Source organism: Semicossyphus pulcher, unplaced genomic scaffold (genome assembly GCF_022749685.1).
Source record: "Semicossyphus pulcher isolate SPU_LCO1_2020_fin unplaced genomic scaffold, fSemPul1.0.p SCAF_13, whole genome shotgun sequence".
Lineage (NCBI taxonomy): Eukaryota > Metazoa > Chordata > Actinopteri > Labriformes > Labridae > Semicossyphus > Semicossyphus pulcher.
Window position 1 is genome coordinate 14233431 of NW_027211637.1, and position 25322 is coordinate 14258752.

Here is a 25322-nt window from a genome sequence, read left to right on the forward strand (position 1 = left end):
CATGTCATGACAGCATAAAGGTTAGACTGTTTGGTTGGACTAAATAGATTTCTAATGGCGGTTCTGTAACACCAGGGGGTACGTTGAAATTGGATTTTTTAACCCTCTTTTGCATATCAGAATCATACTGAATCAAACCATTGCTTATTAAGGGCTCTAATATTTAAACCAAAAAGCTGAAAAGACTGATATACTAAAGTAAAGAATATTATCTCACGTGACACATGGCTGCATGTTAATAAATTGATAAAATTCTTCAGTTGAATTTCTCAGTGCGCACCTTTTGTTTGGGGTTCAGGTGAATCATTAAGTTTCGAATTTAAAGGGTAAACCAAGAGCTTTAAACTTCGTCTATTGCAGGTTATGAAACACGACACGATTAATGAGGAAAACCGGATAACATTAAACTCAGATTTATTAAAGGTTAACCAACAACTGGTTATCTGAAGGCAAACTACTGACTAAAAGTTTTTAATTTTACTTGTTGACTCCCCTACAAAAATGAACAGTGGGCCCTCCTAACTCGATGATGTCATACAAGTTGCGCAGCCATTTTGTTAGCTAACTTGAGGTTAGAGAGGTTAGCTGCAGTTGTACAGCTGCAAACAGTAACTGTGGTTTGGCGATTTCATACTTAAACTTACCGAATAAGATTATATTTCTCTGTTGCTATTCACGTTAAACTTTCGACCAGATGCTCGAAGACAAGAGGAGGAGTCGTGTGTTTGTTGACAGTAAACACAGCTTGATACTGTATGGTCATTCATTTTTCAAGCTGCCTTGAGTTTCCTAGCTTGTTAGCTAGCTGGCTAACTTGTTTACGCGTGCTGCCAGCGGAGAAAAGAATATACAGTATTTATGGCCTGGAGCTATTAATGTATACAGAGTTGTCGAGTAAGTGCTTATGTTCACATAGTCTGTCTGTTTGCGTTTGACTGCCGTTGCATTTCAGTTGCGTCACCCAGCTAATAGAAGTAAACTTCAGCGAGCATCGTCACTGTAAGCTCGCACATCATCCCGCTGTTTACTGGTAATTTGAGATCTACTCGCTGATTCCCCTCGGACCAGCGCACAGCACAGCCAAAAACCATGTCTGAGCTGTACATTCGTGTGGCCGAGGATGAAAGTGAAGAGCCCATGGAGATCCCCTCGGAGGACGATGGTACTGTTTTACTGTCCTCGGTAGCAGCACAGTTCCCGGGCGCGTGCGGGCTGCGGTACAGGAACCCAGAGTCCCAGTGCATGAGGGGGGTCCGGCTCGTGGAGGGGATCCTACATGCACCTGAGAACGACTGGGGAAGCTTGGTCTATGTTGTCAATTACCCCAAAGGTGAGGCAGTGGATGGTGAGAAAAACCCGAGCTTTCACAATTTCAACTGTATATTTAATGATAATATGAACTCGATAAATAAATTGGCAAAAGAGTGTGCCTTTAGCCCATAGTCTGTTTTGGCAATGGCATTCTTTTTATTTATTTGTTTATTTATTTATTGAACATTAGGGAACATCGAACAAAAACATATAGTTTCTCGTAGAGGATGTACATTCAATACAAATACAGATCAAAATAATAATCAACTTATATGGAGACAAGGAAAATATATAAGCATAATAATATAAAATATCATAGGGGGAATTTATATAAAATAAATATTCTGAAAAGTAAGCTCATAGATTAGACATCAGGAATATGATGTTACACACACTTAGAGAAGGGACATTGAGTTCAAAAACAAAGACCATAATTCAAAACAACAAGAAATTATAAAAGTCAACTTATCTATCTTGCAATCCTGCTAGAGTAAATTCTTTGGTTCATAAAACAGTTAAAGGAGGGATTACTATTTCTCCACTTGCTACAATGATTATTATATTTACCCATAAGTAAAATGACATTGATCATAAAAAACTTGTGCTCTTTGGGAGCAAAACCCTGTTGCCAGTTTTAAGAACCTGAAGATAACATTGACAGAAGAGTGAGGGCTGTTGTTGCAGCATATTAATATGCACCAGATACCCAGCTTATGTTGATTTATCTCCCTACTTTTGACCATGTACTGTATGTTGTATGTCCGTGTATCACCTGTGCAGGAAAGGACTTGGGGGCTCAATGGTTAGCCTACTACCTGAATTAAAGGAGATTTGTTTTTTCATATCTATGATCGTTTCTAATTCCCTTGTATTACTCATCTATTTATTCTTCACAGATAACAAAAGAAAGATGGAGGAAATAGACGCTGCCTCAGCTGTGAAAGTAAAAAGGGGCTTTCAGAAGACATCAGATCTCATTGTCCTCGGGCTGCCGTGGAAAACAACAGAACAAGACTTGAAAGATTATTTCACTACTTTTGGAGAGGTCATCATGGTGCAGGTAGCGACAGCTCATTTGACTCTGAATATGTTTTGTCAACATTTGTTTTTTAGACTTGGAGTGTAATACACATATTATGTTATGTTACTGCAAATTTTGTTCAAATCAGTAATAATTTCCTCTGTGTCGTTTCCAGGTGAAGAGAGATGCAAAGACCGGCAACTCAAAAGGGTTTGGGTTTGTTCGATTCACTGAATATGAGACACAAACCAAAGTGATTGCTCAGAGACACATGATTGATGGACGATGGTGTGACTGCAAACTTCCCAATTCAAAGGTACCTCAGTCACCATTTTCTATGTACAGTCATTGATTTACGTGAACAGTAACCAGCAGGGTTTGACCCAAACAGCAGGCGCAGATCCTCATGCCTGAGACTAGAGTAGTTTGCAAAAGCACCACCATTCTTGACTCAAACAGAAGTACAGATACTTGGGTCAAAAGAAGGCTCTGGTAAAGACTGTTGGGGAATGTTTTGCAGCTCTGAATCTGCTCTGACTTTGTCTACAATGTTGGCTGATTCACTTTTATTATTCTCCACAAGTTGAGTAAGTGTCAGTCAGAGACATCACGTTCACTAGAAGCCTCTTCTCTGTGGTCAAAATTCCCTCTCTTGTCTGTTATAACTGAATCTGTCTTTTTATGTTGTTTTCCTCCTGTGATGTCTTTCATGCATTATACGCACTGAAGGAAACACCAAGGATGGTCTTTGCTTTTTAGTTATTATTCTATTCATTCAGGTTGAAATTGGTGTTCATGTTAGCAATGCTGCACATAGTTATGCAAAATAAAAATGATTGATCATTCCCCTAAAATACATTAATACTAAAGTAACAAGCCTATTTTTAAAATGTGAGGTGTAGAAAGTACAGCCTTTTTGGTAATGAAGGGGGTGTAAGTAAAGAGATTTAAAAAAATAACCATAACTCCTCAGCACCTGTTACAGCAGCTCAGTCAATGTTGTTGGTCATCTGGACTTCCATTTTTGTTTAGTCTTACTTAACAATGTTGGGTTTATCGTCTTGTTGCATGCTGTGCATTTTTTGATTCTGAAGAGTTTTACTTTTTTTAGATGAAGACAAACCACAAATACCCACTAACTATTATGGAGGATGCAACTTTTCAAATACATTAATGTTTAGAGGTTTTCGCTCCCCTTTTCCTCCTTAAAACTTCTGAAATGATATTTGAATGAAAACATTGTAACGGATAAAAACATTTGTTTTAGTTTTCCGATTCATGTCACAAATGTTAATTACATGTTAGAAAACTAATTCTGAATTGGTCGTCAGCCTTTCCTTTAAAAAACGTCTCTGTCCTCTCAGGCGTGTCCTGATGAGCCCATGCGGAGCCGTAAAATCTTTGTTGGCCGCTGTACAGAGGACATGACCACAGATGAACTGAGGCAGTACTTCATGCAGTACGGCGAAGTCACTGATGTCTTCATCCCCAAACCTTTCCGGGCATTTGCATTCGTCACATTTGCAGATGACCAGGTGAGCATCACCATAAATGGAGTTTGATATTTGGTAGATAGCACAATAATGACTCGTGATAATCTTCTCCTCTTCTTTCTCAGGTCGCCCAAGCCCTGTGTGGAGAGGACTTGATCATCAAGGGCGTCAGCGTACACATCTCCAATGCTGAGCCCAAACACAATAATAGTAGGCAAATGATGGATCGTGGGCGGTTTGGGGCTGGTGGGTTCAGTCAGGGCTATGGCAGTAATCGCGGTGGGCTAGGCAGCGGTAGTGGCGGGGTTAATTTTGGGGCTCTCGGCCTTAACCCGGCAATGGTGGCAGCTGCCCAAGCAGCGCTGCAGAGCAGTTGGGGAATGATGGGAATGCTGGCTAACCAGCAGGGTCTGACCACAACAGCAGGCACGGCCACTACGACCCGAGACCAGACCTATAGCTCTGCCAGCACCAGTTACAGCAGCCCCAACTCAGCTAGCCTCGGCTGGACTGGAGGCACTAACACGGCCTCCAGCACTGGCTTCAGCTCCGGCTTTGGCAACTCTATGGAGTCCAAGTCTTCTAGTTGGGGAATGTAGTTAGCTTGAAGTAAAGCATTTCTGTTGCTATTAGGTTAATCTGGTAAGTATACTTACAGGGGAACTGCTTATATCTTATGTTCCTATAATTTAAAGATACACTGCCTTTTATTTTGTTAAAGAGAATTTATACTTGTGTGACTGATAATTTGGTCATGCACTGAGTGGTTGAGAAGTTTAGTTTTTTAGTGGAAACTGCCACACTCCCTCTTTTGTTTTTGAGCAAATGTTACACAGAGATGTGCATGCAAGTTAAATATTTATGAACATGCACGAGTATCTCGGGAGCCCCTTGTAAATGGGCTTGATATAATTATATATGTGTATGCAGTGATTTGCATCTTTTGTTTGTTTTTGTTTGACATCTTTTGGAAACGCCTTCATGAAAATCTCTTCTGCAGTTCACCAACTCTTTCCCAATTTCCCGGGAGGAAGCGCCTCATTGGCAGCAATGTTCGACAGATCTCAGTATCAATTCCCCTCTTCCCATGTGTAAATGCTTTGTCATCAAAGAACACAGCTTCACTCTGCATTTACTGTGTTAGACGGTGGGTGTGTTTTTTTTCCTCTCCACTTTTTTTTATGGATATAGATTTCGTGTCTGCTCTTGTCGCTTTTTCAAGATCAATGAGTGGGATTGGTGTTGGACCGAGTGAGAGTGAGCGAACGGGAGAACAAGATGAAAGAAAGCAAGTGTGGGACTGTTTGTGCAAATCTTTTTTTTAAGAGACAAATGCCTGCGAGAGTTGAAGAACCTGTGGCTTTGTACGAGTGTGAGAGGAAGAAGCACGAGTGTGTCCGCACTGGCCATCACAAGGACATTTACTACGTCTCGAGATCCCTATGGTCTCTGCTTTCTCTCATTGTTTTTCTATTGACTTTAAATCTCTAAAAAAAAAAACAGTGAAAAGACAAGTGCTAAGAGTATCTGTATTCTTTCATAGCCTTTTCTTGCTGTCTGATTTGATGTGAATGCCGTGTCTGGTTGTGTGTTTTTTTTTCTCCTTGTTACCACCCTCTCTGTGTGAAAATGTGACTCTGTGACTCTGTGAAGTCTGTGTGGGGAGGGGGGCAAACACTGAAAGTGTGTTGTTTGCAAGTGAGCTCTGAGGTTGATGTGGTGAATGTTTGAAAAGTTCCCATTGAAAGTTTGTGTTTGAAGTGGTGACGAATGCATTTTCTATGTTTTGTGAATCTAAGGGAAGTCTGAAATAAAACTGAATTTGACTAGGTATGACACACTCTTGACAGTGACTTATTTTTTTTTACTTTACATTAATTGAACTGCCAACACTTTAATTCACATGTATAGGGACCGCGGACACGGACAGCCAAGGTTTTCGTCTGAATCCAGGTTGGAGTCAGTTACGGACAAGCTGAAGACATTGTTTGGTGGAATCACTGCACGTCTGCCTTAAGCCTGAAGAGGATCATCTCCACCCTCACTAGCAAGAACACTTGGACCATCCTGTAATGAAATTTAAAAGCGGACCATCCTCATTGGGTAGAGGTATTTGTCACAAATGGGGCCAATGTCACACCTGCATTTTGGCAGTGATCATTATTTTTCCAAATTTGTGAAACACAAAGCCTGCCTTAAATCTGACACATGCATCTCTGTCCGTCATGCTTTATTTGTCCCCAGAACAGTCACTGAAATTCTGGCATTAGTAACCAGTAGGTTTCTTTTCAATGTGTTTGTGTGTGGGAGGGGGGAGCATTTCAATAAGGCAGCATGTGTTCTTGTTATATTGTTTACTTTGATTGTAAAGTGGTTTGAATGTATGAGCTGAGCCACTTTCAAAGGGACTTGAACAACAGACTGAAAATGCCAGCAGGAATTAACACTATCTGTATTGGAATATTTTAGTATGCGGTGTAAAATAAAGGTTTTGAGTTTTCAATCGCCTGTTGTCTATCAATGTAGATAAACTGTAGGTTAATCAAATTATTCTTCTTACTCCGCCTCCCCTCAAACTTTAAATATTAAAGTTTTACATACCTCCAAATGATGACATGATCGAACTTAGATTTCGTTCTTTGTGTAAAATGTATAAACCTGTGTGCACTTCGTCTTGATGCTGGCTGGTTAGTTGGTGTATTTTAAATGCTCTGCCTCTTGAGGGTGCTGGTGTGCCATTTTGCATTAGCTTGTGGATCCTCTCATTTAATGAAATCTATTCCTTATAACCTTTTGGTTTGTAAAAGCTTGTAGAAGTTCTTTTTTCTTTTTTGTTCTCCTGTAGATTTGTTTGCTAACGATCTAAATGATAATTGGTTGCCCCTTAACTAATTTATATTGATATAGTTAAAATGCCATAGAAATACCTTCAGGATGCCAAGAGACGTGTGTAGAACATTTGTGTTCAATGCATACCAAAATACATTCCTGCTGGATGTTGTCAACTGTAGATGTTATGAAAAACACTTTGATTGTAAAAAAAAAAAGTGTCAAATGTGACTTCAGTTCCTTCATCTGCTAGCAGAAAAGGTTTATGGAATCGGTAGGTTATTTTTTTTTGACACTCAGTAAAGTAAGGTATAGAAAATCAAATTTTTGGTACAAAGATTTTATTGTCTTAAAGATCAAATCATTATGATAGTAACAGAAAAGACTTCGTGTCTTTAAAGGGCTCAATCTCTGTTAAGGAAATGAAATGTGATTCCAGGCTGTGAGGGTTAATTTCCTGTATGAAAGCGGATCGTTACCACACAGACAATGGTAAGACATCTCTTTTATTTATAAGAAGCATGCTGCTACTAACATGGAAATACAGTGTGAATTGATGTGCTTTCTCATGCTGCTAGCAGGTCCAGAAGAAAATCCTGCAGGGTGATCTGTCCCGGGAGGCGATGTAGTTTCTGGGTGTAATTTCTACCAGCTTCTCACTGAGGTACCTCCCTGGATTGACGAACACAAACTGTTGCTCAATCCAACTTTCCAAAAACATCAGTGCAGCTCCCTCTGCTCCTGCAGTTTCTAATCACTGACAAATGCAGGTTTAACAGTTTTTAATCTTTAAAACTTAAGAGTCCATAGGCAGTGAGCACTGAAGTCTGTATGGAGGGCACAAACACAAGTACATATAAAAAGTGTTAGGGAATAGGAGAACCTTTTAATAACCTTTACTTTTTGCTATTCTAGTTTGATACAAATCACCAAAATGTTTATTTTTAAAAGAGGACCCTGTGATTGTACATATTAAGACCAGGCACACTGTGTTTAATCTGCTGAAGATCAGATTTGAACCGCTGCTTCCTGATTCATAGATTCACTCAGGAGCATAGAAGTAGAATCGTCCAAATTAAGCAGCTCTCCATGAAACCACACAGTTTGGTCATGTCCGTATTTATCCTTGATTTGTAAGCTGAGTACACAAATTGTGTTCCACTAGTTATGAAATAGAATGTATATCTTTATTATAATGCTTTAAAAGTTAAGACAGAGCCTGTGTCAAATAAGGTAATGTCATATTTAGTTTTTTTCAGATTCAGTACAACAAGAAGTGAACCACAAATCAAAGCAAATTGTATTTTCTTTGTTGTCAGTAAGCCTTAGAAAACAACCAAAACCAACCATGAAATGTTTTTACTAACAACTATTGTCTGTGTAAAGCCTGATATCACTTTTTTTAACAATCACAGACCTGTTGTTCAAAAAGTTTAAATTTAAATCAATGAGTCACTTTTGATCTGGGTGACATGCTTCTTTATTGTGATGATTAACACCTCTGTAGTTTGATTTGAGTTAGTCATACATGCACTGTCCTGCTGGTGGGAATGTAGTCCCAGAAAAATACAGTATTTACAACTATTAGGGTTAATTATAATATGGCCTTTAAATTACTTTTAAACTTTTAAATACTGACACCTCCGGTATGAACCGATGGCCTTAGGTATTATTGTTTGTTCTAAACGAGATGTACATATAGACATTCATTTCTTATTCATTTGGTTGCTAATGATGTGCGTCACAGGAATCCAGAAGGTAAAAAGCGTTTAATCTTAATGAAATCCATTTGCATCTGTTGTTCCGGCTTCTCCGGCTTCATTACGCATCATCATACAGTCTGGTGTGGCCTTGCTGCCTGCTGGTCTTCAGATGACTCAGCTGCCTCATCCTCCACCTGAACTGCCTTCAATGGGCTCTAACAGCCTGATGTACTCTGATGCAACCTCTGTTTGGAATCAGGCCTCATTAAAAATACAAATGTATTTTGTGGGAAATGAGTGACCTTTGTATTAATTCAGACACAGAGAAAGGTAAAGGGGGACAGATGTTCAAAGTAACCTCCATGAGGGCCAGCTGTGGTGAACCTGTTTCTGGTATGTTTCTTGTTGAGCATATGAATGACCGTGTTTGTTCTGCTGTCTTCCCCTTCAGGATCAAAGCTCTGACATGAGGAGTCAAACGAGGAGATCTTTGAAGCATCCCACAACGATTAAAAAGAAGGTAGAAGCCAGACGTGAACATCATCCTGGCAATAACCAAAGCTATGAACAGCACAGGTGCACTGAGGTGAGTCTCTGTTTACTGTTTAACAGCAGGTGTAATAGCAGGTGTGACCCACGCCAGTCAGACACGACATCACTCACTCACTGTGGGGGTGAAGGCATTAGCGCTGTTAACACGTTTATTTCAGCAGCTGACATAACAGCTGAAATTATCTTGACAATCTTTGGAGAGCACAGCTGAGAATAGAGTGAGGAAAGGAGTCAATGAAAGTTTGTGTTTAATGTTTGTTAAAACACTCTAATATGATCAAATAATCTTCAATCAAGTCTGATCTTCAGACTTTACTGATCATTTCAGACATTTATTTGCCTTTTTCCCCAAGAGGTAAATATTTGTTATGTATTCTGATATTCTTTGTGTTGCACTTTATTTCTTCTGTTTTGGAGCATATTATACCTCGTTTAGACAACCAAGTGGAAAGTGATGACAGGAAATTAGTGGACAGAAAGATGGAGCGTTTTTTCCTCCAATCTTTCAGGTTCTTCATCTGAATGAAAAAAAACTGTTTAAAATAAAATCACAGAAAATTTTGATCAGCAGAACAATAGTTATTTCCTGTCATTTTGTGACCCCACTCAGCCTTATATTGTGACCCCTTCATGTCTTCATGTTATAGTGCCCAGCCCCCTTGTCTTACCTTCACATCACCAAAACTGTGAATGGCTTACTGCTGTTTAAACACTAGTGTTTGGCTGCCCGCCGGGGTCAACCCCACAAGTGGGTCTGAATGTGACTGTACTTTCAGAGCCGTAGAGACAGAGAGAGTTGCGACATGGCAATGGCAGATCATGGAGCATATTGGACCACCAGTGATGCGACTCTCTGTCTATATGCCTCTGGATAATTTGTTCGGGGAGTACTGCTCGTTTGCTGCTTGTCCGCTGTCATCACCTACGTCAGCAGTGCACCTGCTTTCAAACACGTTGTCATTGGCCTCATAAGGACAGGCCTTGTAACACATTGCCCACAAAAGCGGTAAGCAACATACTAGGATTTGACCTTATGACCTAGTCTTGTTAGTTTTATTCTAATGGTCGCCCTGTGCAAAGACATGTCAAATTCTTAGCACCACCTGCTGGACAATCACTGAAAGGACAAAACTTTAACACCTGAAATGGCGTGGTAGAATCTCCAATGGAGGGCCCAGTATTTGTAATCTTTTATCCTAAGGTCCTGTTTACAGTCCTGTGTGTCAGTCAGATATAACACTAACCTGATAAAAAGTGTAAGTTTTATTTTATTAAAAGTTCAGCCAATTGCCAAAAAATGTCTTTTAAGTCAACTTTTGTGGCAATTTTAATAATTTCATTAATTTCTGATAAGCTCACGTACCTAATTCAATGCACACAATTTGGCACAAGTATCCCATGTCTGTTACTAATTCAATTTTGTTACAGATAAGGGCCTAAGTACAGATGAAAACGTCACTGATATATACCTATTTTTAGGATTGTGCAGCTTTAGTTGGTCTTTATATATTCTAGCTTGTACAATTATGTGTTTGCATTTATTGTTTAAATCCCCATGTCTGACTGTATTGACAAACACTGAATGAGCCAGTGACTTAAAGTGTCTGTCTTCCACCAGACGGGCCTTTTTAACCTGATATCCTCTTTACATATAAAGGTGACGTCTGTCACTTGTTGCCTAAATTAGTGCTACACACAAACACATTTCAATCCTGTTTACCGCACCCAGAGAGTAAGGACCATACAAGCTAATTATAAAGGGATTGAAATCTTTATTTAGCCTAATACAGTACAGTGCAACAGTTCAGCTTAATCCAGTGTTAACACCATGAACGCTGGGTCAAACATGACTGGAGTAGCCAGCACGACTCCTAAAGCATTGAGATGGACTTTGTGGTAAAAGTTGTTGCACCAGAACACACGGGGTGTAGCGTTTACAGCACACAGAATCTAGAATTCCACTTCTTGATAAATAAAACTGCAGCAACACGTCTTTGAGAGGAGTAAAAAGTTAGATTAAGGTGATTGTTGGGGGTCTGTGGCTCTTAAATATTCAGGCATGGTTGTAAAATGTGGAATGTGTAACATGTCTTCTTCTCTCACAGATAACTTCCCCTCGTACTCGGCCTCCATCTTGGTTGTATTTTGGACTGATGTGAGGATGGTCTTTAAGCATTGTACGATGAAGAGGAGACATTTCCACCAGTGCCCGTCCAGTTGGTGTGGATGAACTGACCAGGGTTTGACAGCAGTTCATATGTGTGCGCGCCAAAGTAATCCCTCTGAGCCTGAAAGACACAACGTAAACAACTCTTCACAACCACATTTCACTTCCTTTTAGGAATGCAACTAATGATCAATTCTACTACTGTTGAATCTATTTATTTATCATAATGCTAGTTATGTTAACCAACATGTAATCAATCTACAATGGCATAAAAAAAATGGGTTCAGCTGCAAATCCTCACCTTTAAAACCACTGATTTTAAACAGTTCTGACTGATAAAAAATTGATTGTTTCAGCTCTACAATAACAGTTTAAAGATTCAAAAACGTATTCCAAAGACAGATAATTAACACTGTTTACTGCCATGGTCTTAAAGCCTCCGGATCCCAACACAAACACACGACAGCGACACGTGATCTGTCTAATCTGATACGCCTCCACGCTTGACCATATGCTCAGTGGCCTCTGCAGCATCAACAGTCGTCTTACCTGGAGGAGGTTTGCTGGCAGCTTTTCATGTCTGTAACCATCGTAGAAGGACAGAGCTGTGGTGAAACAGGGCATAGGGATGCCGTGCTGGACTCCAGTGCTCACTGTTCTGCGCCATGACTCCTAAACAAAGAGGAAAAACAGGATAAGTTTTGTTCATGGATGTAATGTAATATGGTGTTAATATGATAGTGTTCAGGTGAAGCCAAGAACGAGGTCTGGGTCAGATCAAGTTTAATACCAGGTGGATCTGAATGGATGAGGAGAGGTTTGAAAATATGAATCCTGAAGTGCAGAGAAGATCTAAGAAGACAGTTTGGATAAAAACTAAACAATAACTTCCTGCCAAACACATTATCTTCTACAGCTGAGGAATGAGTCAACTGGTGGTATTGTTCACTCCTTTCCTTGTGAAAGAGGAAATTACTTGTTTTTGTGTCTTTGTCAATGTGGGTATTGCAGTTCGGTCTTTGGCCAATTCCTCCTTCCTCATACCTGACAGTCCTGCACAGCATCACTGAAGAAAGTGTCCAGCAGCAAGCTCTGCAGCTCGGCGTCTCTGTCAAACGCCTCTTTGATTTTACCCAGGAAGACACTGTGAGGAGAGGAGAGGGCAGTGTTACGCAACAAGGAACAGATCCTGCTCACAGTAAAATACCATGACCAAGTTTCTATTCAAACAAGCAAAATGCTCCGGTTGAGTGGTAGCTTCACATTGCAAGTCATACAGTTGGATTTAGGTTTATGCAACATCTGTGTAAGATTACACAAAGGAAACCAGTGTCACAACTGGAATTTCCTCATTCTCCTCTCGGCCTGATTTCACAGGAAGGGTCATATTTTTAGCAATCTGGATTTCTCACTCCAGAAATACACAAGAAGGGTTAGTAACATATAGTTAAAAAACTTCCTGTATGGCACAATTAAAAACCTTTAATGTCCCAGGAGCCTAAAAAGTGAATTTCATCATCATAAAGACTTCTCCTTTTATTCATCTTGCTTTCCAAACACGTTCCCTCTTACTCTGCCTAACCACCTGTTTTCACCATCAGTGTGAAAGACGCCTGTTGACATAAAGTTGCACAAGGCAAACTTGCAATATGACAGAGTTGAATGTACCTTCGGATGATGCAGCCTCCTCTCCACATCAAAGCGATCGCGCCGTAGTTGAGGGACCAGCCGAACTCTTTGGCCGCCTGCCGCAGCAGCATGAAGCCCTGAGCGTAGGAAATGATCTTGGAAGCGTAGAGGGCCTGGAGGGGGAAATATGAATAATTTAATCTTTGATAATGATATCAAAGGTATATTAAACAATGGATCATAAGCTGCTGAAAGTTTGTTAGCAATAATTTAACATCAGGCTCTTTGAGGTTAGCTTATATTGCAATAATGCTGTTAAAAAACAATTATATTTATCTAGGTGAACCTTATAAGCTGGTAACTGAGTGTGTGCTACAGTCTTTTTTCTACCTTTCTGATGTCCTCCAGGAAAGCAGCCTTGTCACCATTGAATTTGACCCCCTGAGGCCCTGAAAGGCTGCGGCTGGACTCCACTCTCTCATCCTTTAGAGAGGACAGGCATCTGGCAAAGACAGCCTCCCCTGAAACACAGAGGGAGGGGGAGAGATAGAAAGTGCAGGAGAAAGAAGGGGAAAAAAGGGACAACAAGGTTAGCTCGCTGCACACGTCACATTATTGGCGCTTCACACACAAACAGAGCTCCAAACACAAAAAGAGGAGCCTGTAATAACCAGTAATTTAGATCTCCTGTAACCTCTAAAAACAAATGATTGCATGAGTGATTTTAATCTGCAGAAAACAACATGCTAACATAAAGACAATGACAAAGTATCAGCATGACTCAGCAGTAACAACACTACTGCTGTAAAAACAGGGCTTGCCACTGTTGCTGTAGTAAAGGAATCAGGGATTGCCAGTTGCAACATAAAAAGTGATCTAAATGCCACTTGCGTTCACGTAAAGATACAACGAAAAAAGCGTTGGGTAAGCATGACTTGCTAAAAGCTAGGTGATGTAACACATGTGCCTACAGGCATAGGCACATGCAAACACAGAGGGAATGAGGGAATATGCCTGAACTATCCTGGTGAGGAATGTGATCCACACTGCGGGCAGAAATCCTCCCATGCACACTGTACGGGCCTGTCGGCCTGCTCTACACAGACTGGCTCAGCAGCTCTTACACAATAAAGCCTTTTGTACAGCCTCCATCTCTGCCTTTTACAAGAGGATCTACTACACTGATAAGGATTTAGTAAACACATGCGTGTAGTTTAAGGAAATCTAATATGGAAAATGTTGTAGATGATGGTGATATTTAAAAAATTATCCACTGGATTGAACTTTTACTAGTTTATCATGCCTGTCCCTTGAAACTATGCACTCTGAAAGGAGTTGATCTAAAGGGGAACCCACTCTGCAAAACTGATGTTATGTTGCCTTTTGTGCTGGATTATTAATCTTGCTTCCTGACCTCCACCTCCTCTTCACTGTTTATGAAACAACAAAGCAAAGACCAAAGCTGCAGGGGGGATCACAAATCCCCTTATGTCACTTGAGATGAGCAGCCCACTAGAAAAGCCGTCAATCTTCTTAGTGGCTGCAACATATCAATCATGTTCTGTAGAAACCCTCTGGCTAGGCTGTGTGTAAGCTAACCTGCAAAGCGAAACATTAGCCTAACAACTCTAATCATGTGGCCTACTGCCCTTTAATTTAGTAAAGCCATGTTGAAGTCTTAATAGGTGTGACGTTCTACCTTTTGCTATGTCATCATGACAAACACAGTTTACTGCAAGAAACCAGATACTTCCTCGTCTACAACCTCCAGCCTTCCTCTTACCGATCAAAGTAACAGGTGTGCCGTACTCCAGGGCTGAAATGGCCGTCCACTTCCCTGTGCCTTTCTGTCCGGCACTGTCTCGGATCTTGGGCAGCAGGTGTGTGCCATCGGAGTCCCTGAATTTGAGGATGTTAGCTGTGATCTCAATCAGGAAGGAGTCCAACTCTGTCTTGTTCCAGTTGTCAAAAGCCTGAGTGTTTAAAGCACAGTATGATGATTAATTTGATTATACAGACCTGATATGACTTATGGCAAATGCATATTACATAATTAAGCTCACCTGAGCCATCTCGTCATGGTCCATTCCCAGGACATCCTTCATCAGGTGATAGGCCTCACAAATCAGCTGCATGTCGCCATACTCAATGCCATTATGGACCATTTTAACAAAATGACCTGCACCCTCATCTCCAACCTGCAGACATATTCAGAGATGACTTAATAACTGCTACAACCAATAACTGTACATTACAGTTACGTATATCTAATTATGTACCACTCACCCAGTCACAACAAGGTTCCCCTGTTCCAACTTTGGCTGCGATGCTCTGGAAGATGTCTTTAATGTGCGGCCTATGAAATTAAGTAACAGCAAATGTTTAAATTGATTTATTTATGCACACATATAGCCAACCTTATCATTAGTATCTGTATTTGTTTTAACAATTCTGTGTCCCATGTCCAACATCTCCCATTAAAGAGTGATGAGTAATGAAGTGCAACACAGAGCTTGTGAAGACTCACCAGGCCTCTTTGTGTCCTCCGGGCATAAGTGACGGTCCATAACGTGCCCCTTCCTCTCCCCCACTGACTCCACTGCCAACAAACAGCAGGCCCTTCTCTTTCAGGCTCTTACACCGCCGCTGAACAACATAAACACAAAAAACTATGAGAATATCCTCAATCAGAAATGAGGATGTACAGGTCAAACAGTGATACTCTGCAACTTACCGTTGTGTCTCTGTATTCGGAGTTGCCACCATCGATGATGATATCCCCGGCCTCAAGAAGAGGAACCTGAAGAACAAATCAAAAAGCCATGTGACTTAAATAAGCAGCATTCAAGTTTCCTTAACACATTTAAAGAAGTTTGAGCACAAACTACCCACCAGTTTGTCAATGAAGTCATCCACAGCCTGTCCGGCCTTGACCAGCAGGACGATCCTCCTGGGCTTCTTCAGCTTGGACACCATGTCTTCCAGAGACTCGGCTCCAATTACCTTGGAGCCCTTTGCCTCGTTTTTCAGGAAGTCGTGCACCTTGGACACTGTTCGGTTGTAGGCGCAGACCTGTTGGAGGGGTTTGGAGATTACTGAGTGAAATAAAAGAGGACAGAGGAACAAGTTTCACTGCCAGGAGGAAATAAATAAGCATAAGAGTCATCATCTTACCACAAAGCCATGGTCATTCATGTTCATGATGAGGTTTTGGCCCATGACAGCCAAACCAATCAGTGCAATGTCTGCTCTGTGAGGAGAAGAGAAATAATCATATTAAGTGAAAGGCTCTGATGGGGATATGGTCACAGGCTGAGCAACAAGGACAAAACTGTTAACCAACATTTTCATCATCACACACACTTTTGCAAATGATATATTTGCAATTCTGATGTTAAACCCTTCTGATTCATCTTTCATTAAAAGGAAGTGAAAACAAGGCTGTAAAAGTCATACAGACATGCTACAGCTTGTGTTTTTAAGGCTATGTTACCCGTCAATTTCCACGATAAACAGAAAAACCTACGTCAGCTATTGCGTAAAATCTTCACGCTAAATTATCATGTCACATGTATTTTAACCAAACACTAAAGCGGGTTAGCTTACAAGCTAACAGCTCAACTGATCAACATAAGTGTCAGATAATAAGTAATAGTAAAAACGACTACAAAGTGTACAATAATAAACCAACGCGTATCAGCCGCAACATTTCTTCTTTACCGACTGTCTAAATGAGATTTGGAAACTTACTTAGCCATGGTGTTCAGCGTGTAGAGTAACCGTGAAGTAACAGTGTTCAAATGACAGTCGGGCTCAGCCTACAATCCACTTCACTTGGATTTCCTCTCGCTAGTTTTTTTACTTCCTTGTTCCCTTTACAGACGTGACGAGCTGAGGAGACGCTCGCGTACGCCCAAATAGATTTTCCGCCAATCAGATGACGTCCTCCAAACAGAAGTGATGTTGTTTGCGAATTCTCATTGGTCTAGAATCCTGAGCAGAGGTATCCGCTGTCCTATTGGCTTAACTGGCAGTCAATCGTTTTACGTAAGCGCACACCCACAAGTGAATGGGGGTCGTATATTTGTCCTATACACTGGATTAATTTACCAGAAGTAGAAAGTACATTTATCGAATTACTGTACTTTAGGACAATTTTAAGTGCTGCCACGTTGGATTTTCTACTTCACTACGGAAGTGTTGTTTTTAAGTAGTTATTTTAGATAAGAATATGACATTAAAATATCTTGAAAGTGTATAAGTTAGAATGCATCGTTACGTAAAAATTATCCACTATGTCGTTAAAAGCAAATTTAGAGAAGAAAAATACAAATTTGTGCTTCACTTCACAACTGTTATTTCTTCTTTCCTCTAATCATTTCAGATCCCAGCACAGTCATGTCATATCATGTCTTTGTAGTAAAGAGATAGTGAGTCAAAGCCTGATCCCAAAAGTTCAGGGGCTTAAAAAAAACTGTGTTTCTTAAATTGATGTGTTTTTAAAATGTGTGGCTAAAGTGTAACAAGGCCTTGATGTGGGCCCAGTGGTATTACCAGAGATTAAAGGTTGGTGTTGAAGAGAGTCATCGTGTAAAATTATAGTATTAATGCTGAATTGTTGCATACTCCTCAGATTATTTGTGTTTTTTCTGGTTACTGCACCACAAACCTGGGGCCAGGAGTGGGAAAAGCAGGAGACCTATCAGGACCCTGCAGCTCATTTTATCCTGGGCCCCCAGCAGGTTTATCTAACCATGGCTATAGAAAATATTGTAAGCTAAGAAATTAACTTTCTCTGTGCTTATTTTTGTTATACTGTACATTTCATAAAAATGTAAAAAGCACAATGCCAAGTACTTTCTCTTCTCCAGTAGTGTCTTTAACCCACACTGAAATTCCCAGTCTTCTTTCCAGACAGAATAAGATATAACACAGCTAATAAACCATACCCTATCACTTCCAATTATTACAGGAAATCTGTTTCAGATCTCAAGGAAAATTACTCTGCACTTACCAGTTTAGAAGCATGACAAGCAGGAAGGAGGAAGTAGTGCTGAGGCAACAATCTAGATCAAGATTACTTTATGAATATACATACATTACGAAATGGTCTATCTAAATAATGTAAAATGACAGACACTACACTGGTTTACTTAGCCCGTGGTTTCACCGAAGATTATTATTTAATTAGTTCTAAACTAATATTCAACTGAAAGCTTTTTAAACAGAAAAATCAGGAAGCAAAGTCATAATTAAGAGACTAGTTAAAACTGGAGTATGAGTAAAGAGTAAAACCAGATTTTTTGGGTTTTCAAAATAAAAAAAACAAACTACATAACTAAGAGATAAGTCAAACTATAAATCTGACTTGCATAGTAAAATTATTACAAGCTAAATTAAATCTAATAAACACTTTTTAAAATATGACAATAAAACACTGAGATATAAAGTCATAACTTTGACTTACTGTGGTGTAATAAATTTGACTTTCATTAATTCCTGGCAGAGATATCATTAAGTTGTAACATGTACAAATATGTTGGGATGTGAGACTGACTGTGCCCAAAGGAGTCGACAAACAGGCAGCACTTGTTCTGCTAATGCACAGTTTGCACTTTTATTGTTGCCTCATTCACTAAACAGTTCAATGGTGCAAGATTACCATACACAGAATTAGGATATCTGCATGACACATCTATGCTATACAGCGAATGGATTATAATTATTACAAATACAGTAAACATATTTACATTTTAATTCAAGCTCCATACAACACAGATATTTACAAAATAAGTATGAAAATGAAACCAGTCTGACAAATAATGTACAGTGTTTAATGTCATGGTCGGTCTTTTTCTGTTGGTGAACAAATCCAAAGGGAACGTAGTTAACTGATATTAATCGTCAAAGGGGAAGATGGGAAATATCATGGCTAGTTTTGTTTGAAAGGCATCAACGGAAAAAGAAAGTGTAGAGGTGAAGAAAGACACCAGCACAACAATAGTATACTGTCATTTTAGATGTCACTAGCTACTTTGTATTCTATTCCCTGATATTAGAAAATAATAATTAAAACCACTCTTATTTTGTTAGAATTCAAGTGGCTGTCTAGCATGAGCAGTGAGTAAATATCCTTCAAATTAAAAGCACACTTTCACTCAAACCACTTTCTACTAAAGAGGAAACACTTATGTAACTCACCTCCTCTGAAAAGATGCAGTGCGTTACATTTTAGTTTAACCTTTTTTTTAATGATGGAGAAACACATATCTTCATAGTACATTCGACGCTCTCCCAGTTCAGGCTGGAAGAGGCTGCCACACCGTCATTTGGTTCACTCTGAGTAGAACAACTAAACCGCACAGACTTCTTTTTGATCAGTTAGTTGAACCTTTTATTGATATGTGCAAAGAGCTGCAAACTAATATATACATTGCAAACAATAAATACACAATTCAAAAGAATAGACCTCTGCAAATTAGTCACTGAGGTGAAAATGTTTGCTCTGACAGGTATCGTCACATTGATCTGTACCTCGCACGTGGAGTACACTGAGGTTAACGTGAGGTACAGTGCACTTTGAGCTTTGATCAGTGCATAGATTTATATTTTATCATTATTTGTTTCATGTTTTTGGCAGACAAAATCATTTTCTCAGAAAAAGCAGATTTTAGTTTCTGTGACCAGCAGGCTGGCTGACCTGAGGACACAAACGTCCTTCCATTTCCCTTCACTCTGACTCTGAGGCAAATATCCTTACATCTTATAATCCCACAAATACTTGTAACAGACATGACTACCTCTGTATCAACACATTTAACCCTTTCACACCCTACAGTGGGCGTACTACTGGTTGGTTGGCCAGAGTTTTATCGCCCATCTGTACTCATCACAGTTGTACCATTCGTAGAGACAGAGGCGCCAAATACATCCCAAATGACTTTGAGCCAAATGCAGCAGCTGCAGAACGATATACAGAGCAAATATTTTCATAAACAATGCCAGAAATAAAACCTTTGAGTATATGTCATCCCTTTAATATCTCTTCTTTCTTTCTTCCTAGTAAACCTTTTCGAGAAACAGCTATCCAGTGTAGCCTTGATATGTGCTCTGATCAGTGTTCCTGATACTCAAAAATAATCCTGGATTCAACACGTTAATGATCTGCCCTCGTCTTGCTATAGATATGTGTTAATGTGCAAAATAAGGTTTAACACCAATATAGTTGGTTACAAATCAAGAAATAAATGCCCTCTGTAACATTTCATATAAAACTTCGTTATGGAATGGTTAAAAGCATAATAGAAAAAAAAAAATCAATAATGTTAATAATAAAAAAAGTCAACCCAATAAGAGTTAGATGAGGAAATGAACACATGGTAACCTGTGGTGCTGCAGAACAGTAAGTACTTCAGTGAGCGAGTCATGGGACTGTCATCATCCGGACTGCAGGCTATGTGCTAGCAGCTTCATCAATTAACTACTGGCGTCAAGGCTAGAGCAACTTCATCTCAATCCTACTTCCTCAACAGGTTCTGTTTCGTCTTCAGTATCACACACATGTGACGGTCAAACTAAATATTAGCAAATGTTCTGAGGCTCAACACTTTCATGTAAGAAAAAAACTGCAAAGAGGAATGTCTTAAATGAGAGATACCACCACACTGATCCCAGAACAGACTGTATGTACAAGTGATGTCCCTCTCCCTCCTCCTCCTCCTCCTCCTCTCTTTGAAACCCTGTTTTTTCTGGGGATGAAATAGCAAAAGGACAAATATCTACTCCTGTGGGAACAATCCATCGTCATGTTTTCACTGCTGAGATATGAAAGTATCTTCATACGTTTTTGCATGATTCTTAAGTTAGCATGTGTTTTTTGTAAGTTAGCACTGACTGACTGAGGGTGCTATCAGGGGTGGGAGTTGGTGTATGTACACTGACGGAGGAGTGGGATCTAAATATCACATGGATGAAAGTGAAAAATTCAGTGCTGCCCTCATGTTTGGCTGAGTTTGGGCTTTGACTAAATTTTCAGACTTATTTTGTTTCTAAAGATCGTTTAGGAGGCGGTCAAGGAGAAGTAGAGGCAGCCTGATGCAAATCTAATAAAGAGAAGAAACACCCATGGATTCAGTAGCATAAGTCAATTGGAGATATTTGCATGTTTTTCCTACAATGTTTCAACTAATTTGGTTGTATTTTTTTGAGTAAGAAAACCTTGTCTACTCCTGAGGACTGCTGCAGTTATCATGCGGGCATAGGAATAATAATAAAAAATAAAACTCTTCTCGAGAGACAAATAACACTGATAGAGACATTTCTTTTTTACAGATGATTGGCAAACTGAAATTAGTGGCCAGAAAGAACGGTTTCTGAAGAATCGTGCACACACAAGTAGACTATTACAACATGCTACTAGTTAGGGAGTTAGGGAATGACAACAAAGCGGAACAAAATTAGACCCAAACATTGTCATAAAAACAAAAACACTAAAAGCTGAGGAGGAGGAGGAAGAGGAGGAGGGGGAGAGAGATAGAGAGGAGGAAAGCTAGGTTGGCAGAGGGTTGTTGGAGGGGTAAAGGAGGGGGAGGCAAATTCCTCTGGAACTGAAACTTTTAGTCGCATGAAAGGAGACTTAAGCCACAAGTCTACTTACAAGAGAAAACCGTCAAGAATCACAATGATTAATAAGTGTTAACACTCGGTATGTTCAAAAGCTTTCCAGAACGATCGGAAGCCGGGTTTTTTTCTGTGTGCCGACGACTCACTCAGTTCTTCAACAGGCCGCTGCGCCTCCTCGCCAGCTTAGATCTGTGGGAAAAGGATTTTATGTTGAAAGAATGTCATGCTGCTTCATGTTTAATGAAGTGTGAGATGGAGAAGTGGGTGTGTGTACCTTATCGTTCCTGCTAGCAGAGGGTTAAAGGCGTACAGCCAGTCGTTCATGTCTTTCTCGTTGTTGGCCTGCAGGAGGATTCCTCGATGTTTTGTGCACACAGCAAACGTGTTGGGAGTCTGAAAGAAACCATCAAATCTTTGTTACTGCAGACAGCTTTGGGGGTTTCTATCAGATAAAGAGCAGGCACAAGCTTTACGGTTGCAAGAGGATAAGAGCCAATTTCTGAACGTTGTTGTTGATGTTACTTCTTCTCACGTAGTGGAATCTTGCAGAATAAAACACCTGTACATGTGCTGTGCATCATGTGGGTTAACCCCATGTAGTGTTGTCTCTTATCACAAGTTCCTTTACTGTACCGACTCTTATTGTTCTCAGTGACTGTAAAGAAGAGGTTGAAAAGCATGAACATGCTAAATGACTTGAATCTCTACCTTGAGCATGGCCTGCTGGTCTTCACTGTATTCCACCTGTGCTGTGGAGAGGTTGAGAACCCCTCGCTCCACCGGGTCCTTGTCGCTGTTGTAGATGAAGACGTAGGGCCGGCGCACAACCACAAAGTGCTTCACCCACGAGTTGGAGCGTGGCTCCATGAAGCTCAGGAAGCCTTTCTTGGACACAACCGATCTGAAGAGGAAGAACAAATACAAAAGATCATTTACAAATCTTCATGTGTTGAAGAGTTTGTTTTTCTGCAGAAGGAAATTACAGTTGAACGCACCCAGGTTCGTCAGTTCAAATCAATTCATATCATTTTTGCTTGGATGGAGAAACAGGAGTGTCTGTTTTTGTCTGGGGTGTGCAATGCATCTTATATTGACTTCTTTACAAGGCTGCACATTAAAGGCTTAAGACTAAAATCAAGGATGTCCACTCACCCTGGCCTCATTTCTTCAATATCAGGCACCAAGTTGAGGAACTCATTCTTTCCAGCTCGTGCCAGGTAGGACGTCTCCAGACTGGGAACCATCGGGAAGTTCTCATAGTCTGAGCAGGAGGGACTGGAGGCACGGGAGCTGTTCTCTGGGGTCCTTAGGAGCAAAGTTCATAACGTTAACATCAACCTGACAACCTGCCAATAACTTTAATCTACAACAATGAATGCTGTTTGAGAGTCAGCATCAATGAAAAATATTTAGATAAAATATATGAATATAATCAGGTTTGACTCACTTCTGGTCCATGGAACCACAGCGGGAGTCGGACAGAGAGGGGCAGGTGGAGGAGGGGGTGAGGGTGGCGCTGCTGAAGCTGGTCACAGATGGGTCACGTCCCATCGGTGAGATGTCCGACAGCTGTGGGAAAAAGGGCGAAGAAATATTTGTAAAAGCCCTTTCTTTATGTTTCAGAGACAAACAAGCAAGAGGAAAAATGCTGATTATTATTAAGAGAATCATAAGTCACCTTGCAGTCGCTGATACTGTTGACCACCTGGTTATATTCACTGTTGAAGGTGTGTGTCAGGAGGCGCAGGCACTGCAAGAGAACAAAGATGAGTCTGATGTGTTCAGAGGAGGAGAAGCAGCTGTTGCGAGATGACAACAGTGAAGAAGAAACTAAATCATCTTTGTCATTTTCCCATGATGCCGAATTTGCTCTCACCTTAGTCGCCAGCTCCTTCTCGCGATCCACCAGGCTCTCGATGTCGGCCGAGTCGTAGCCGCTGCTCTCGCTGGGGGTGATGGCACTTTCAAAGGTGGTGCTGGAGATCTGCGAGGAGATGGAGGTGGAGGTGGACAGGCTGTCTGTGCTCATGCTGGGCGACAGGAAGTCGCTCAGGGACTTGGTGGTGGGAACCGTTCCCACTGGGGCCGCCTCTCCCAGCTTCTCCCTTAGCAGGAGCAGGTGACGGGTCTTCTCCACCTGGAAGAATGAAACATGGTCAGTACAAAAAAATTTAAGTTTCAGATTGTACGTGCATAAAAATGTTTAATGACCCACCTCATGCAGCTGCTCCATTTTCTCCAGCTCCCATTGGTGCTCCAGGATGAGACTGTCTCCTCTGGGCCTCCAGCCGGCCAGGTTCTCCTCTCCGCGCACATAAGCCACTGATGTGTCCAGAATCTTCCTCCTCCTTCGCTGCATCCCTGCTCAGGATAAAAAGCACTCGTCAGGACAAAGCTCCCAGAGGAATCACGATTAACTTGCAGCTTGTGTTCAAATGCTGTAGGTTTTGTGTCAGCTCACCTGGACTTCCTGTGTCAGACATCTTGCACAAGCTCAGCTCGTAGATGCCAGTGACTCGATTGCTGTAATGAAGCAGAAGAGATTCCATTTAACTGTAAGGATAAAACACGACCCCTATTGTTTTTAATTCTGGTGACATAAATGCTCTCTTACCAGTCAGGGGTTTTGGAGTATCCACTCCCGAAGAGGTTCCTGAGGGAGCGGGGAGGGGAGATCTTTGCGTCTCGGGAGTAGAACACCATGCAGATGTCTTTGGTAATAATAGCAGGCTGGATGCAATGGTCCAGCTGGGAAGAGGAGGAAGAGCGAGTTTGGACATCCAGAGGGGTAAAATACAGAGCTTGCTACAAAAAGGAGCAACACATAAGAGTGATGACTGACCTCCAGATATGCAGACAGGGTCATGTAGATCTTCTCTCCATATGGAGTGACTCGGTTTAGCAGGAGGGAGTTGTGCAGGGAGCTATCCCACACCGCCTCGAAGCGGTAGAAAGTCCTAAAGGGGAGAACCAAAAAAGAGTTATTGACAAACAGACAATTTACCTTACATAATATTATCCTCTACACAGCTTAAGACAGTGCTCTACAAAGATTTGGTAGGATCTGTGTTGAAACAGCAGCAGTGATTGTAAATAACCACACTAAGAGTCAGATGCAATTCTGTAACTAACAACGCAAGTACGTCTGTGACAGATTAGGCAGCGAACGATGTGCAGTGACTGAAGTGGCCCTCACACTTTATCCCTAGTCATGACAAGAGGTGAGGAAACACACTGAGGTGAGAGCTTTAAACCACACACATTGTGATCAGGAAGCATAGTTAACAGGAGTGTAGGGAATGTGCCGAGTGCAGCACACTGTCTGTGTGTGTGTGTGTGTGTGTGTGTGACAGCTGGTACACAACAAGCAGAATAAAGGGGTCATATGTTCAAGCTTAGATACAAATTATACATTTTAAAGCATCAAAGACAACATTACAGATTTATAAAGTCAAAGGAATGAATTATTTTACTGCTTAAAAAACTACCTTTGGGCAGTCCGAGTTTTCCTATTCAGCAGCACATATCTGAAGCACTACAACACAGGGGTACTGAACAATCAAATAACATTGTCAAAATCTAGTGTTATAATGTCTTTATTTGTATTATGTCTATGTCTTTTCTGTTATGTTTCCAAAGCAACTGCCAGGGACTGCAGATGATAATTAGCCCACATGGCTAAATCTAGCGCATTCATATGATGGACTTAAGTGCTCACGTAAATCACGTAAATGTTTGCACAGGACTTAAAAAAGCACAAAAACATTTTAGGGACATTGTGTCCTTAATCTGAGCCTGCCTGTTCTCTAAAATGACAGTTTATGAACCTCTCAAAGGTTACGTTGTTCCTGTCTTTACCAGCAGAGGGCACTCTCACCCACAGACTCAGAGCTAGAGCTGCCCTGCTGCTGCCTCACTTGGTTGTTATTGAGTCAAGACAGCAGAGGAGAGCGGACAGGAGGGTATTTTTGTGAAGTGCCTCAGACCATGACACG

At 40.8% G+C, this 25322-nt stretch overlaps 3 protein-coding genes across 6 annotated transcripts in view; 1 reads left to right on the plus strand and 2 right to left on the minus strand.

The window, feature by feature from the left end:
- Window positions 1-578: 578 nt before the first annotated feature.
- On the plus strand, window positions 579-6328 carry tardbpa (TAR DNA binding protein a). 2 transcript variants are annotated; one of them, XR_011307933.1, is made up of 7 exons: window positions 579-1330; window positions 2208-2371; window positions 2508-2648; window positions 3697-3867; window positions 3951-4035; window positions 4826-4972; window positions 5737-6328. XR_011307933.1 is itself a non-coding variant. In XM_069660530.1 (5 exons), the coding sequence occupies exons 1-5, from the start codon at window positions 1090-1092 to the stop codon at window positions 4422-4424; spliced, it is 1191 nt and encodes a 396-aa protein (XP_069516631.1). In that variant the 5' UTR covers window positions 579-1089; the 3' UTR covers window positions 4425-4918. The 2 variants fall into 2 exon arrangements, 1 of the variants encoding a protein (XP_069516631.1); XM_069660530.1 differs by lacking the exon at window positions 5737-6328 and having other exon boundaries at window positions 3951-4918.
- A 4333-nt stretch (window positions 6329-10661) lies between these two features.
- On the minus strand, window positions 10662-16544 carry pgd (phosphogluconate dehydrogenase). The gene is made up of 13 exons (XM_069660778.1): window positions 16456-16544; window positions 15880-15955; window positions 15598-15777; window positions 15440-15505; window positions 15233-15351; window positions 14992-15061; window positions 14769-14903; window positions 14489-14678; window positions 13096-13226; window positions 12745-12878; window positions 12121-12220; window positions 11626-11748; window positions 10662-11197 (listed from the first exon to the last, which is right to left on the minus strand). The coding sequence occupies exons 1-13, from the start codon at window positions 16461-16463 to the stop codon at window positions 11078-11080; spliced, it is 1452 nt and encodes a 483-aa protein (XP_069516879.1). The 5' UTR covers window positions 16464-16544; the 3' UTR covers window positions 10662-11077.
- A 1750-nt stretch (window positions 16545-18294) lies between these two features.
- Window positions 18295-25322, minus strand: part of kif1b (kinesin family member 1B) — a 56982-nt gene continuing 49954 nt past the window's right edge. For all 3 annotated transcript variants that reach the window (XM_069659895.1, XM_069659894.1, XM_069659897.1), the window contains 11 exons: window positions 24170-24284; window positions 23942-24075; window positions 23789-23850; window positions 23543-23688; window positions 23204-23464; window positions 23006-23077; window positions 22775-22896; window positions 22480-22632; window positions 22036-22228; window positions 21602-21720; window positions 18295-21516 (listed from right to left, as the gene is read on the minus strand). In XM_069659895.1, coding sequence (XP_069515996.1) covers window positions 21474-21516; window positions 21602-21720; window positions 22036-22228; window positions 22480-22632; window positions 22775-22896; window positions 23006-23077; window positions 23204-23464; window positions 23543-23688; window positions 23789-23850; window positions 23942-24075; window positions 24170-24284 — 1420 coding nt within the window. In that variant the 3' untranslated portion in view covers window positions 18295-21473. The remainder of the gene's footprint in view (window positions 21517-21601; window positions 21721-22035; window positions 22229-22479; window positions 22633-22774; window positions 22897-23005; window positions 23078-23203; window positions 23465-23542; window positions 23689-23788; window positions 23851-23941; window positions 24076-24169; window positions 24285-25322) is intronic.

What these genes read in the sequence shown, in the direction of transcription:
- tardbpa (XM_069660530.1), top strand. Translation starts at nt 1,090, where the DNA reads ATGTCTGAGCTGTACATTCGTGTGGCCGAGGATGAAAGTGAAGAGCCC. An exon ending in TGTTGTCAATTACCCCAAAG is followed by an intron (nt 1,331 to 2,207) that starts GTGAGGCAGTGG and finishes TATTCTTCACAG; the next exon opens with ATAACAAAAGAAAGATGGAG. An exon ending in GAGAGGTCATCATGGTGCAG is followed by an intron (nt 2,372 to 2,507) that starts GTAGCGACAGCT and finishes TGTCGTTTCCAG; the next exon opens with GTGAAGAGAGATGCAAAGAC.
- pgd (XM_069660778.1), bottom strand. An exon ending in GGAGGACACAAAGAGGCCTG is followed by an intron (nt 15,062 to 15,232) that starts GTGAGTCTTCAC and finishes TTAATTTCATAG; the next exon opens with GCCGCACATTAAAGACATCT. An exon ending in TGCCAGCAAACCTCCTCCAG is followed by an intron (nt 11,198 to 11,625) that starts GTAAGACGACTG and finishes TGTGTCTTTCAG; the next exon opens with GCTCAGAGGGATTACTTTGG.